This window comes from Chelon labrosus, assembly GCF_963514085.1.
Source record: "Chelon labrosus genome assembly, chromosome: 12".
In the NCBI taxonomy this organism is placed as follows: Eukaryota; Metazoa; Chordata; class Actinopteri; order Mugiliformes; family Mugilidae; genus Chelon; species Chelon labrosus.
In genome coordinates, this window is record NC_140345.1 from 18,859,180 (window position 1) to 18,874,390 (window position 15,211).

At 41.7% G+C, this 15,211-nt stretch overlaps 1 protein-coding gene across 3 annotated transcripts in view; it reads left to right on the forward strand.

The window, feature by feature from the left end:
* Positions 1 to 848: 848 nt before the first annotated feature.
* The window catches only part of trak1a (trafficking protein, kinesin binding 1a), a 34,339-nt gene continuing 19,976 nt past the window's right edge, over positions 849 to 15,211 (forward strand). For 2 of the 3 annotated variants that reach the window (XM_084557107.1, XM_084557109.1), the window contains exons 1-2: positions 6,034 to 6,098; positions 8,892 to 9,086. In XM_084557107.1, the coding sequence (XP_084413233.1) occupies positions 6,095 to 6,098; positions 8,892 to 9,086 (199 nt within the window). In that variant the 5' untranslated portion in view covers positions 6,034 to 6,094. Of the gene's footprint in view, positions 1,019 to 6,033; positions 6,099 to 8,891; positions 9,087 to 15,211 lie in introns of those variants that run through there. The other variant, XM_084557108.1, reaches the window with a different exon arrangement.

A 15,211-nucleotide genomic window follows, 5' to 3' on the forward strand; every position in this document is an offset into this window, starting at 1 on the left:
AATCCAGTAGATAAGAGATTATTAAATTCCCCTTAAACCTTTTAAATAACAGCTGTGCGTATTAACTTAACTCCAGATGAGGCTCTATCTATTGATGGTGTTGCACTACACTGCACTACACTCATTATGTGTGTGCAAGAATATTCCTAAGAATATTCCTATTCAATCTAACAATGTTTGCAACTGTTATTGCCCGGAAAAATGACGAGCAGAATTGCAACCTGCCCGACAAAGTGACAATAAAAAAATATGATTGCAATCTGCTCGAAGGTATTACTCATTAAATGTCTGTTGAACTGGATTACATTAGATGATACAGGTACACCTAATCAGCTGATAACACGGTGTAAAGTCGACTCGTCTATAATTAACTAGAGCATGTGTTCTATTTATGAGCCAGTCCCCCATCATGCAGATGACTCCCCATCTATAAATACTACCAGTCGCCCTAATGTGACAGGGATACTCTTGTTTGCTGTATTCATATTGGTGAAACGTACAGTAAAAATGTGTTTCTACATTGATTTTGCAGAGTCTGGCTTTACTGTGGACCTTTTTAAAAGTCGTTATATAAAAAGAAAACTATGCAAATTAATAATCTACTCTTCCTGTGTTCTTCTACCCTTCTCCTTCCTCTTTCAGATATGCTGTGAATAATCTCTTCACACCCAAGTGAGTGGTTGGTGTTCGTCCCTCGTCTGTCTTGTACTTCAGTCCAGCAATGTACTCAAGACAAATCTAATTAGGCTCAGGTTGGTCCAAGTTCTGTCCATGGCCTGTCCTGTTTCAAATCGGTAACCACTCAGCGCCAAGCTGGACCCGCGCACTCAGACTTCCCCTACCTGTTCCTGCTCCTCTACCCCGACCCCTCAGCAGTCTTCCGAACCCGCATCTCAGCTCCACAACCCAGGGCTCCAATTGGCCAGCGAGGAGGAGGAAGAGGAGGAGTATGTCAGTGAGGCGAGTCTGCCGGCTGCACTTGAGAAGTTCACCTACAGAGATGCTGAGACCATTACCGGTAATGTTGCATATGTTATAACCACAGGTGGATGAAACTTACTGGAATCCATTTGGCTATGTTCAATCAGCACTGTGTGCTTAGATACATATAAATCATCTGTCAAAATGTCTCTCCTGTAACCCATTAAGACCGGATGCAACATGCATATGTACACTGATCAGGCATAACATTATGACCACCTTCCTAATATTGTGTAGGTCTCCCTTGTGTCTCCAAAACAGTTCTGACTCATCAGAGAAAGGACATGGGTCTTCTGGGGGTGTCCTGTGGTGTCTGGCATCATCCCACAAATACTTGATCAGTTTGGGATCTAGTGAATTTGGAGGCCAGGTCAACACCTTGTGCTTTTTTTCATGTTTTTTTTTAGTTGTTCCTAAACCATTTTGTGTGTGTGCCTGTGTCAGGCTGCATCCTGCTGGGGATGGCTGCTGTCATCAAGGAGTGTCATTACTATGGGGTGGGGGTCCCTGGTCTTGTCTAGGTGGTAACATCCACATGAATGCCAGGTCCAAACGTTTCCCAGCAGAACATTGGATTGTCATAAGATGTTCAATGTTATTTAAATCTCCTGACAGTGGTTTTATTGTTGTGGCTGATCGGTGTGTATCCCTTTAAGAGGAGGTGCATGTTTTGCATACTCTTCTCTCTAGAGTCAGGTGTATGGTGAGCGTGTTTTATATGGTGTCTTTTTTAAATTTAGAAAAGTGTTTGGTTGTTTTTAAATAACATTTAGGTTTTAGAAGTATTTTTAGGTCTTAATGGGTCAAAAGGTCAAGTGGCAGCATTGCCATACTACAGACGTTATACCCCAGATTTAATCCAGTTAAAAGTAATAGTAATCAGTAATACCAGCCCTCAATCTGTAATGGTTTTGGAAAAAAGTAGAAGTAACACTGCATGTATGACCCATGTGATCCATGTGGAGCTGTGAGAAACAGTTTTTCTTCTATGACCCTTCTCCAGTGTCACATCCTGTCAGTAAAGCAGCTCCAGGGGACCTCAGCTCTGTGTCTTAGCCAGCATGGAAATAAGAGAAGAGCTCAGTGGACAGTTTCTGTCAGTTCTTTCACTCTTCTCTCTTGTCTCACCCCCCCTCACCCGTCGCCCACAGAGCAGTACGACACCAATGTCTTCGGTGTTTGTAGATGAGCAGTGGCTCTTCTTCTCCTTTCTGTTCTCCAGACACTTTTAACTGAAGTGATCTTACATTAAAGATTAATGACTATTGATCAGATTTGTTGTTGCGATGCTAATTATACAGTCTCCTGGATTGTAAAATTTTAAAAGACAGACATCAGTGTGGCGGACAGAGCTGAGACTGTAGAGTGAGTCTAGTCTACACCACCTCCTCATCTATGTCTTAACACTGCTATCCCACTGTTTAACCGGAGCTTAAGACCCAGAGGAACCGTAAAGAACAGAGAAGGAGCTGAATATAATCTGACCAAAGAGTCATGTACTCGTACAGCACTGGACCAAAGAGTCACTTTAGCAGTGATTGAGATTATACAACTTTCTTACATACACAAACTACAGGAAAAGACCCTCCCTATGTCCCTACTGCCCCTTCCATTTAGCTGCACCTCAGTTCCTTGTATTATTTAAAACAGCAGTTTCTTGAACACTTCCAGACATGGCTTCTATTTAGTTTCAGAACCCACTCATTATTTTATAGCTCTGTGCAGGACTGGAGCAGATGCAAGCTGCTCAGGTATGAAAGATTTTGGAGGTTTTGGAGAAGTCTGGCCTACACTGGTCATGAAAATCGGAGCTTCTTTTGGAAATTCTCTTGCTTTCTGTTGTGGAAGGTCCACCTGCTGGGAGCAGGCACTAATTTCCACTAAGTTTCCAATGAGAATCAGCTTCTGATTTCCTGCTGCTCTGGTTTTAGTGCACTTAAGTCAGTTACAGTAGCCCTGTAAATCCTCCTTGCAGCTCATTGGTTCCAGGTTTATCTAAACAGTGTCAGAGAAATTTATGACGTTTTTATTTTTTGCCACTGAAGAAACACCCAGGAGTAGAATAAGACTGTTGTTTAAGATCTTAATTTTAGTTGTCTTTAATGTATTTTATAGTCCAATGTCCTGTTACGCCCCTCTGCACAGCCAGTGGAGGTTCAGAGGGGCGTAACAGTCCTCAGTAGTTTTAAGTGGTAGTAAAAAAAAAAATCTAAAACATTCAAGACACAATTCTCATTTTCAGTCTGACCAGCTTCCACTTGTCATCCTCATCAGAACCAGGTGTGAAATCAGATGTTGAAATGACATGCTGTGGTAATATCTGCTGTAGTCGTGTGTCTAATAAATCGTTGGTTGTAGGGCAGCTGACGGGGTTAGGTCAGTGCTGCCATCTGCTGGTGTGATGGGGTTACTAGAACAACATCAACTCCTCAAGACAAATGTACTAACTGGTATATTATATTATTTATTTATTTCTACCTGTTCCTGTCCCATTATTCACTGTCTTTCATGCTGTCCGTCTCTCTGTCTCCTTCTTTACGAATACTCACTGAGAGAGAAAGTGAGAGTGTATTTGTGTGGGAGTGTGTATATTTTCACTAAGTCCAAAGGATGAATGAACACAATGAGCTGAATAGAGCGGCTCTTTGCTACGGGGCAGTTCCTGGGCGTGAGGTTAATTCTCCGTGGTTACCGGCCAGCGGTGATGTAAAGAGTTGAGCAACGGTGAAATTATGGGATCCTCGGCGAGGAGCGAAGGGGGCGATCGGGAAACGAACAAGCGGACGGAAACGAGACAGGGGACAGAGAACTTGAGTGAGACACAAAGTTACGTAAGTGGACAAACACAGAAGGATCCAAACTGCTGAGTACGCTCCATGCCTCTGATCCAATCACGACTCTCATGAACATCCATTGTGCTGTAAAGTTTAGAGGAGAGCTGGATTCTGGTTCACTGTTGTGTGTGTGTGCTGTGGAATTGTCCTCTGTGAGCTGTTAGGGTTAGGTCGGTGTGTGTAGTGACTCTGTAAAATGTAACTTGCTGTTGGTGTGGATGAAGTCACTTTTTTTATTCAGAAAAGTCTGAATAATTCAAATCTAAAACAAACTGAGAGTGAGGCAGACTGGCTGACTACGCACTTGACAGAACAAGTTAAACTGCACTGGTTTGTTTGTTATAAGAGCCTTTCTTGAACCTCATGGGAGTAAATTCAACATTGTACCGATTCCTGTAGAAATCTAGAAGTTGGGGTTGTAAATATTTAATGATATTTTACATCTGGATGTAAGTTATTAATTGTTCTGACTGTGTTTGTAACAGATTAATCTGGATTGATCTCCCTCCAAAACTGAACGAACAATGAAGTGCTTGTTATTACGGCTCATTTTTTTTCAGGCTTGTGAAAGTGGTGTTTGCCTGTGATGTCTCATGTTTACATACTGTGTGTGATCAAGACAAATGTCCTGTCAAGTTCATGCCTCCTCACTGTGTTGCTTCCAGCTCTTGTAGCAGAGAAAATAGTAAAGAAACTGCTGCAAACTGCAACATTGGCATAAAAATGCACTGGATTTCGCATTATCTTCAGGGTCTAAAGTCCGAATGATCATCAAAGTCATATAGAGGTCAACGGATATGTCTCTTAAGAAACAACCACAGGTAATTAAAATCACCCTCAGTGCTAGCTGTGCTAATCAAACTATGATTAGTCATGTGTGGGAGTTTGCAGGTTTTCTCTGTAATAGTTTACAGAACAGATTCTAGATACTTGAGTCAGAGTCTAACCCACATTAACAAAGAGTGAGAGCTAAGTCTTGTCATGTTATTTCAACAATACACCAGTCAAACACCTCTTCAGTGTCAGTGGTGTAATAATAAATCCATCAAGTGTTAGTTTAGATGAAAAGGTGAGTTGTCTTTAAAGACGTGTTGTGATCATCAGATGATAGATGTTATGTTAAAGATGGACATAGTCAATAATCTGGACTTGTTCCACTACTCTTTAAATCTGTCTACTAGGACTCTATGATCTGTAGGGTTAGTGACATTTGATCACCTTGGTACATCTTCCCTCATGTAGATTTGTGGACTGCCACTGATATTTGACCACATTCTCATGCTCTCCTGCATTTCATTTGTGACTGGAGGCAGCTTGCGCCGCAGTCTAATTCTGGACAGGCCTGTGCTGCAGCTCAAACACTTCTAAAATAAAACATTTGAAGTAACAAGTGATTCTAAACTGATTAGTGTAGCTATTAGTCTGCTCCTAAGACTATTATATATGAGCTTATATCAGGTTCCAGTCAGTGCCAAACGCTGGGATCTGTGGCATTACATGAAAAACCCACTGAGTGGAGGTTTTGGCAGCGTTTCTGCTGCAGCTTTGCTTGCGTTGTACAGGCTATGATTACTGCTGGAACTACAATCTTTTCCGTTGACCTGTTGCTCAAACCGTTTGAACACTTGCAGTAGCAAACAAAATCCGCTGTTCATCTAATTATCCACAGGCTCAGAGCTTTTTCATCACCCTGAGGATTAAGATGTCATTTTAAGGTCCTGTAAGACCTCCGTCCTCCACATATTAGAAACGTCTGGCTCTCCGTGTATAAAGGAGTTGCAGCAGCTGGGATGTGACAATAGTACAAACAGCTTCAGGCTGGTTGCTACCCAAAGTGTGTTTATACAGGATCAGGTCAGGAAGAGGGAGAGAGAGAGAGGGAGTCGCTCTAGGAAGACTCCAGCTGGGTTTGTTGCTGACAGGGGGAGAGAGGGCGAGACAGAGAGCGCTCAGTGCGGGGCGGTCCATGTGGTTATCGTCATTGGCATGTCAGGCATGACGGACCAGTTTGGCTCGGGTCTCTTCCTCCCTCCCTCTTTTCCTCTCTTTCTCTTTTCGCCTCTTAACGCCCGGTGCTGTCCTCTAAAACTTGTAGCCTTCTCTCTCTCTCTCTCTCTCTCTCTCTGTCTCTCTTGTTCTTCCTGTTTCTCTCCCCTCCCAACACTCTTTCTCTCCCCCTCTCCTGTCTGTGTTATTTCTCGCGACCTTGCCCTCTCCTGGATCAGTGGAAAATGTGATTGGGGGGCAACAGAGTTGGTGGTTGTCCGGCTTCAGGCACCATGAGTGAGTATCCTGTGCACAGTGAGTGGTGTTCTCAGTCAGGATTACGACCAGCCTCAGCCTGGCTAACATCTGGATAGAGTTTCACTCGTTGTATCTCTCTGTCTATTTGTCTCTTTTTGCTTTTCAGCGAGTCAGTTGGTTTCTTGCCATTTTAGACCGGTTAATACAGCCTCAGAGTATTTACTTTACAAGTTAAATAATTGTATTTAACTGTCTGAAAAGCAAACTTTACATCCGTGTAGTAACAGTAGAGAAAGCATCTAAATTCATGTTTGAAAGGTTAAAACGTTGCAGAGAGGGCGCTGTTGAAAGGTCAGCTTGGCTCTTTAGCTATCAGCTGGCCATAAGTAGAGTTACTGCATTGTGTTATTTAAGAGGAGGCGGCCATGTTGAACTTGAGCAGCGTCGTTCTGCTCTTTGATGCTGATTCTTGCCCATACATTCATTCTTTGTGTTTAGCAGCATACAAAGTCGTATCCAAGGCGATTCAACCATCTGACACCAGTAGCATGTGTCGCTGGTCTGAGTCCAGCTCACATGCTCATGCTCCTCGGTAACCTAATTTAGGCTCGTAGTGTAGTGACACTACACTTAGGACTGTGTGTGCGATGTTGTGTTTTTGTGGTTCACTTGGTAGAAGGACACTTTTTGACTTTGGATGTGTCCTTTAGTTTTACAAAATATATACATATATTGTTGTTTTTATTGCTCAGTGTGTGTGACAGTGATCTATTCTTACACTTGAATTTGAACTTGACCTGCTCTGGGGGGGCTAATGTTTTGCATGTCCTTGCAGCTTGTGTTCTTTACGCCTCCAGTTAATGTTTACATTTGAATATCGGATTTAAACTTCTCTTGATCATGCATCGGCCAGTTGTTGGATGCTAATGTGGTGTTACAACATGTTGTCTTAAAGGAAATCACATATAAATTAATATAAAGAAGTCACAAACTCCCAGTTATCGCAGACTGGTGAACCTTTCCCGCTTTTTTTCCAGCTCATTTAGTGGCGGAGTCTCCGTTTCAGAATTGTTAAAATAAAATTAAAAACTGGTCGTGTTTGTTTAACCCAGTACAACAGCTATAAGCAGCTTTTATTATCTCCATTGACCTTTTTGTGAGTTCAAAAGCACAGGAAGGTTTTTGTGCCTGGCTATTAATATCGCCAATCATTCAGTACTCATTCCAACAGCTGAAGTGCATTGCCCATATTATACAGAAGGGGAAATATTGTGATACTGAATAGCGACACCCACCTAACATTTAGATTTGCTCAAGTATTATTTGTGTTTATAAAGGTTTGTGCTGTTAAAGGTAAAAAAAAGATCATGTACAGTATTACTGCTGGTCTGCTGCTGTACTGTAAGAGTGTCTGTATGGAACAAACCAAATGTTTAGTCACTGGCAATAACATTTTCCGAGAACCATACTAATCCAAGTTGGCGCAAATGAGTAAAATCCAATTAATACATCCCTTTTTCCGCTGGCGTTGGTAGGAATTCACTACTTACTTCTGTGTTGAAACTCCACGGGCTGTGTTAGCTGTTGCTGAATGATTCCCTAGCTGCTGTGTGTGTGTGTGTGTTTGCCCCTTTTCAGCACAGTCAGTCATTCAGTCTGGATTAGCAAACCATAAGAGACAGCATTGTTAGGGAGTCATAGACAGACGGACACTGGAGCAACAGAACAGAGAAACAAAGGACTTTATTTTTACTGCGCGTTAAGTCTCATCCTACGTCTAAACTCTGTCCACCAGAGACCTTCTCTGCTCCGTATTACTGTAGAAAAAGTGACTAAAACCTGGATTCTCTGCGAGACAATGTGTTCTACAGTAAATGGATGGCCCTTTTAACAGCAAACTATACTGGCGCAAACACAGAGGCACATAGCTGCAAGCTTAGGTAATGCTTTTTAGTTTTGCATCCCTCTAATGTGAAATATGACTCTGTTTGAATTAGCGGTGTGACTGAGAAGTCTACTGTTGACTTTTAGAAAACACAGAGAGGTTTTCTCACGATCTATAAATGTCTGCAGGTCTTTTTTTTTTATCTTAATAGAAAAGCAGTGGTTGGTTTACTGTAAATACTCCTTATTCTCTGTAGTTGTACTTTTGTGACGATATTTAGAATCTTGAATAATTATGCTTGATTTATTTATAAATATTTTTGTGTCATTCAGATAGACACTGAATCCTATATAATTTAGCTACACTGATGCTACAGAAGTGAAGACAACACTGAGGAACTGGACATGTATACAGAATAGTTTTTGGTTTTCAGTACTGCTGTATTACAGTGTTTTGATTATCCAAAACAAAGGCAGCTGGACTTCTTTGGGGATATACCATGATCTGGAAGACTGAGAATCTTCACAGATATGTAATTTGAGTAATGACATGTCTGTGTAAAATGAGTGAGGAATGCATTATTGCAAAAGATACGGTAGTGGTACAACACATATGGATTTGGAGCAAAGCAGAGGAGTTATATTGTTCAGCCTCAACACATTTAATTTAATTTAACTGAGGATGCAAACGGACGCAAATTAACCTTAAGTTGGTTTTGGCCAGTTTCTGAATGAGCCACTAGAGGGCATCATACACCTGCAGATCCAACAGACTACACGAGTGTCTTGTAGTGATTTTTCCATGAAGCATGTTGGCCTTTCGGTTCGATCACAAAACAATAAAATTGACAGCTTGTTTCTTATGTCCACTGCCTTTATGCAATCTGTGGTGACTTTGCTAAAGAAGAGAGCAATGACTGTACACTATCTGTCTTTCTCCTTGTGCAGATGTGTGCAACAGTACTGATCTGCCGGAGCTTGAGATTATCAGCTTACTGGAGGAGCAACTGCCGGTCTACAAGCTGAGGGCCGACACCATCTTCGGCTATGACCAAGATGACTGGCTGCACACACCGCTCGTGGACCCTGACTCCGCCCTTGACCTGACTACTGAACAGATAGAGGAGACGCTCAAGTACTTCTGTAAGTTGATCTATAAAAGAACTGTAAAAACAAGAGGGCAAGAGGTTGTGGGAGCAACGGCTGGCCATGGTAGCCAAAACAAACATACCTGATGTGTGTGTGTGTGTGTGTCTGCGCTGGTTAATGTTTTGCCGTCCCTCGGACACAGCCCCCACGTTGTGTTTATGCACGTGTTTGATTGTGCCCTATGAAACTGCCTTGTCTGTGCCAGCTGCAAACCAGTCATTCAACAGACGGTTAAAATCAAAAAAACACGCTGAGAAAAACACGTGCAAACGCAGCACACGGCAAACCTCAGGGAAAGTAAAGTGTTTTGTTTTTTCGCTATCAATAATTCAGGTTTAATTCATGTCTACTTGAGTAGTGACTCAGGGTAAAAAGTGTTTCTAAAAATACATTATTCGTCTTGTAAATGGGCCTGAGAAGAATTGAGAAGTGAAACTTCAGCTCGCTGCCTGGTGTCGGCACGGTCACACTGGTCTTGACATTCATCACAGACAGCCAGACAAAGAGGCAAAGACGAGGTCATGTTACACGAGAACCATTTTGAGATAGTCTGCAACGATGTTTTTGTGCTATATCAGATTTTACCCAGTTATCCTCCTCATCCCTGCTGTTGGTGGCCGGGTTTTGACACCCTAAGGCGCTGCGATATATGAGCAGCCGTATGTCGTGTTGGTTTCATCCCGAACACAAAGCTCAGCTTCTATTGAGTATGATGTTCTCTGACAAAATGATGACACTAATCATCATAAAGTGCCGTATAGGAGATGCTATTTAGGCATTAATTTAATCAACAAATGATCCAGACGGACAATTTAACCAGGAGCACTCATTCATTATGTTTTGAATTTCTAGATTCAGATTCACAACACTTTATTTGACCTCAAGGGGCAATTTAAGGCACATGTGAGAAGCATGACGTGGTAAACAAGACACTTTTAAAGAAACAAAAAATATAAGGGAATCGTGCACACACACTGTTGCGTCACCCAAGTGGCTGCTTAATTGACCTGCTGCATGAGAAGGACATGTCTGAGAAGACGATGAAAAGGAGGAAGCTGAGCAATGCAGCAGAGCAGCTCCATATTGTGATGATATCAAACCCACATGTCTCACTAAACAAAGGAGATGGGTTGTCTGGTTGGTTCATTCTGACCACCAGTGTAGCTGGTGTCGTCTACCATATGAAAAATAGTATTTCTTGAAAATACTTCTCTTGATGACGTTGATGTAAACGCAACGCTTCACAATGTTTTCGTCCGTATGTCAACTCCCGCACCGAAATAAACCCGAACCAAAAAGTGATGGAATTCATTAAACAGAGACCCATTGAGTTTAACGACTCCACATCTGTTTTGTATCAAAGAAGTCAACAAAGACAGATGCTAATTGATAACACAGCAAATCTGCCTTCCAGTGAATTTAGTCGTTTAGCAGTTTGTTTCTGCACATATGGACCTATAAAACCGTATGACGTAGATTTCCATTATTATTATTACGCTCTCAGTGGATCTGAGAAACCTTTAGCTCATAAATAATACAGGCCCATTTCTGCTGTTCTCCTCAAGTCTAGTCATTAAAAGTGAAATCATACTAGAAACTGTCTTTGCTAATTAATGATATAATACAGTAAACAACATGCTTGCTAATTAGGTAAACACTGAACAAATCTGATCTTTTATGGTAAATTGTATAATTAGGCAAAAGATAAACTTTCAAATTGTTTCTTCGTTCATATTCATCTGAAAATATGTCCTGATTTTTTAAACGATTAGGAAATATAGTTATTAGTTGCAGCCCTACATACATATCTAAATAGTGATAGAGCCTGTATCCTCATGCAGAAACGCACGGTGAGCTCTGACTGCATCTGTAACAGTGGCCTGATGCAACCTCACTGTGTTACACAAGACATGTGACCTCTGGCTCAGTAGCATCAAACAGAGGCCAGTCACTTTATTACTGTAGCTGTAGCTGCTTTTTAACACTGCATCAGAAACAGCTGCAGTTTTCTTTTAGTAAGCATCAGTTAGTATGTTAGCTTGGTTAAGCTTAGTTAAAATGTGCTTCCACTGTGGTTGACGGTGAACTCCGCTTTGCTTGCTGCTTTGTGTCTCCCTATACATGCGCATTTGCTTCATCACTCCCCGTATGCCGTGACTAATCCTTGAACGCCCATTGTGTTCATTCATTTTGGGTGAGCCACGTCACCTTCGCCAACACTACACTGCTTTCCTGCAAACGGCTTCTACATGCTGGAGTCTGATCCTGTTACTATAGCAACCACACAGAAGGGCAAAGTAGAGGAGAGGAGGGGGGGGGGAAGAAATGCTGACAAGCGAATGTGGGCGGGAGTGAGCCGGCGATGGCTCGTCCTCCCATTGGCTGTAGGCCCCCTCTAATTCCACCCCATCCCACGACGTCATCATTATCATCATTTCTGCTGCAAAACCCGTGACTGCTGCTGCTGCTTGCTCTCTCACTCCATGCACCTCTGTGTATATTGAGTCATTGTTACGAGATGCGGCGGTCCATGTGTGGGTCTAGGGCTGTCAGTGGGCAAGGGGTGTTACAAAAGGAAAAGAAAAGGTTGTAATGTCACCTCAAGAAGACAACACTGGCAAGAGGACAGACTCACGGGAGCAGAAGACAAACTGACATGAAGCTATATATGGATGTGGGCGAGAGGATATGGAACGTTTACTGAAGCTCTGGAGTGACTGAGTGAAAGAAGGCAGACCGACAGAAGATGGCAAATTTGCAGAAAGGGTAACTAATTACCGATCGACAAAAAAAAATACAATTAAGTGACTTTTTTTTTTCCTTCTGACGACTGATGACGCAAGTAACGGTTCTGTGGGATGACATGCAGAAATGGCACCAGTATGACAACAAATGGAGCATAACAAACTGACAGGCTACTGTAATTAACGTGCAACACAGAGGACGTATGATGAGACAAGACAGACTCTTAATGATGACCATGTTCCCACTGGTGACCACAAAGCATGCTGGGGTAGCAAAGCTGTGTGCTGACCGACCGACCAACGGACTGAGTAATTAGACCCCAACGACAGCTGTTTGTCTCTGACCATGCGGGCAAGTTGGATTTGCCAGAGATTTTGCTACGGCTAAGTATGCTGGGACTTTGGAAACGATACAGCTGTCTGTCAGAGCAGTGAGGATGAAGAGACGAGGTCAGACCAGAGGCCAGAGGTTTGTCAAGGCAGACTACTACGAACTGGACTGGTACTATGAAGAGTGCACAGATGGTAAGACTCTGCTACAGTATAGTTTTACAGTTGTTGAAGAGTCCAACTACTGTAGGGGATGTCAAGCTGGTAAGATCTGCTATCATAGCAGCATCTATTGGATAAGTGAAGTGAGTTTAAGAGTAAATACTACTACTACCTGGGTAACGACATGCATACAGCAGGGATGACTTTATTTAAACTGGCTGTATCCAAACAAGAAAAGAACTGCCTAGAAACTACACAGCCACTGTGGGAGACTTGTTGTTTGTACAGTGCGTACAATAAACAAGTAGAAAGAATTTCCTTGAAAATTAGCAGGCAGTTTTGGAATCAAAGTTTACACTTTTAAGAAGCTCTTTGAGCAATAAATAAAAACTAATTTGATTAAAAAAAAAAGCAGAGTTATATGTAGCTCAAAAAATAAACCATGAAAGAAATCCTCTTAAAAGCGATCATTTTCTTTTGGATGTACTCCCAACAAAACAAAGTGAATGTGACCTTTTGGCTTGGCAATCCCACCACAATAAATAAATAAAAATATCAGGCTAGCTGATACCGAAAGGACAAAGACAGCGGCAGTAAAGCAGGGTGTTCGATACAGTGGGTGTTGTAACAGGTGCCGTGTGGCAGCTGAGTCAGGGTGGTTTCTAAAATAGATCCCAAGAGTAGTTGTGCGTCTTGAGTGTGGGAAGCTGGACGGTGGTTCCTCTTGTTGTTTCTGGATCAGGGCTACTTGTGCTAAAGCTAGCCACCTGATCATCACATACCAGCAGACCTACAAAAACTTAAGGGATAACTATAATAGAACGATAACTGTAGTGATATCCCATGAAGATGTATAGTAATGGAGAAAAATACGTTTTTCTGGTGAAACAAATCTGTGAACTTTTAGAAGCTTAACATGTACTGTATTGGGATTTGAGACAACCCACTAATATTTTTGGAAAAGCAACCCACTAATATGAAACAATATAGTTATGGATGAAAAAGGCCTCCAAAGCTGCAAAATTGCCCTTTAACTGTAGATTTTGGTGCAATGAGTGAGTTTATGTAACAAGCTCTGTGGAAGCTGGTGGTGTTATTGTCCTGCAGTCGCTTCAATATGTAACTTGTGTAGGTAATTATTCTACAGATTGATCCTCACACAGGACATGTGGCAGACTGATGGGGTGATGGTGCCTGATCATGTGACAGGTGTGACTAACAGCAGGTTGTAGCAGTGGTTGGTTTATTAACAGCCTTGTGGCACTGCCCCCAGCTCTTCCTCTATCCCCTCTCTAGTCATCAAGGTGTTTTCAAGCTGCTTACTGGATGTCCTACGGATTTCACACTAATCAGTAATTGCTTTCCTTTTGGCAGAAAACTATTGGTGATTTTTTTGTGTTTTTGTACAATGTAATTTGATCGATCGCAAGAAATAAGGAGAGCATGCGCTGTATTATGTATGTGTGTCAGAGAAGCTCTGTAAAAAGTCTTACATAACAGTGTGAGGCAGCTCAGCACCTTCTCAATGTGAGCTGCACAGCTTAAATGTCTGCAATATTATGCAGCTGTGGCAGCCAGCCCAGTTCCAGTCGTTGGCGATTTGATATTTTAGGAGCAAATGTTGCCTGCCTGGACGCTGACAATAGATTTCAATGTGCTTGACGCTAAAATAAATTAAATACCAGATGAGAAGGGATGCACTGGTTCTTTGATAAATCTTCTGGTGCAGTGTAGAGACAGAAATAGAAAGCAGCTGGTTTTATTCTCAGAAATACATGGGGAGGAAGTGAGGAAGTAGGTTGGCTTATATTTAGCTTGCCGCTTCAAGCCAGTTTTGTTGATTGAAGCCTGCCAGATATTCTTTGGAAGACTTCAAAAGAAATGGCTGAACGGATGGAGGACAACCAGGACAGAGGGCTGGGGCTGATAAATGGGGCCGACCTATTCCTGTAGCAGGAATGTGAGGGATAGTTGTAGAAAACATGGAATTTTGTGGCAAAATTATCTCATTTACATTTACTTTTCAACTCGTCAAAGAAGGAATAATTTGACTCTGGAAGTTTTACTTGCTCTTGGATCTCACCTTTTGTATCTTAATGTCTATACACAACTTAACTTTTAACGTTTAATCTCTTTAAAGCTAATATTAATGATTATCTTGAAAAAAATACATTATTATCTCTTTTATAATGTGAGACTGAAAAAAATGAGGGTTCATGAGAGTGGAAATGGGGCATCTAGTGGAGCGTAAAGAGTGGATGTGACCAGAAAAGCAATGGGAAAGGAAGAATACTGCCCTGAATCACTGAGAGGTGTTTGTCCAGACCTCCTTTGTTGCCTGCAGGCAGCGTTTATAGACCATTGAGTGGAGTTACTCAAGCATTCAGGGCAGTACTAAGCTGGCATCAGTTTTCTACACAAATTACAGTAATTATAACTCTTGGGTAGTGGCTAATGAGTTGAACATGGGCTTCTTTGATGTGGTCCATGATTATTTATGAAGAATTTGGGTCTACAGCTTAGACTGACATGCGACATTGACATATATTGCAGCACACAGTTGTAACTGTTTATATTAATTTGTCTAAAAACTTTAAATATGTAACATTAAAGCATTTTTATGCATTTTCCAATATGCTTAGATGCTTAGAAAGTTGAATCACATTTTCTTTTTGATGGAGAACTGGTGGAAATGCACATGGACGAGCACCTAGGATGTTTGATCAGTGAATTGTCTGACAGTACACCTTCTTCAGTTGAATCATTTAAAGGATGTGATGAAGTTACAACTTAGTGGCGAGCTTAAGTCATCTAGCCAAGTCAAGGAAGGCTCACAAACAGAATACTGTTTATAATTAAAGTAATAATAGTAGTAGAAATAAT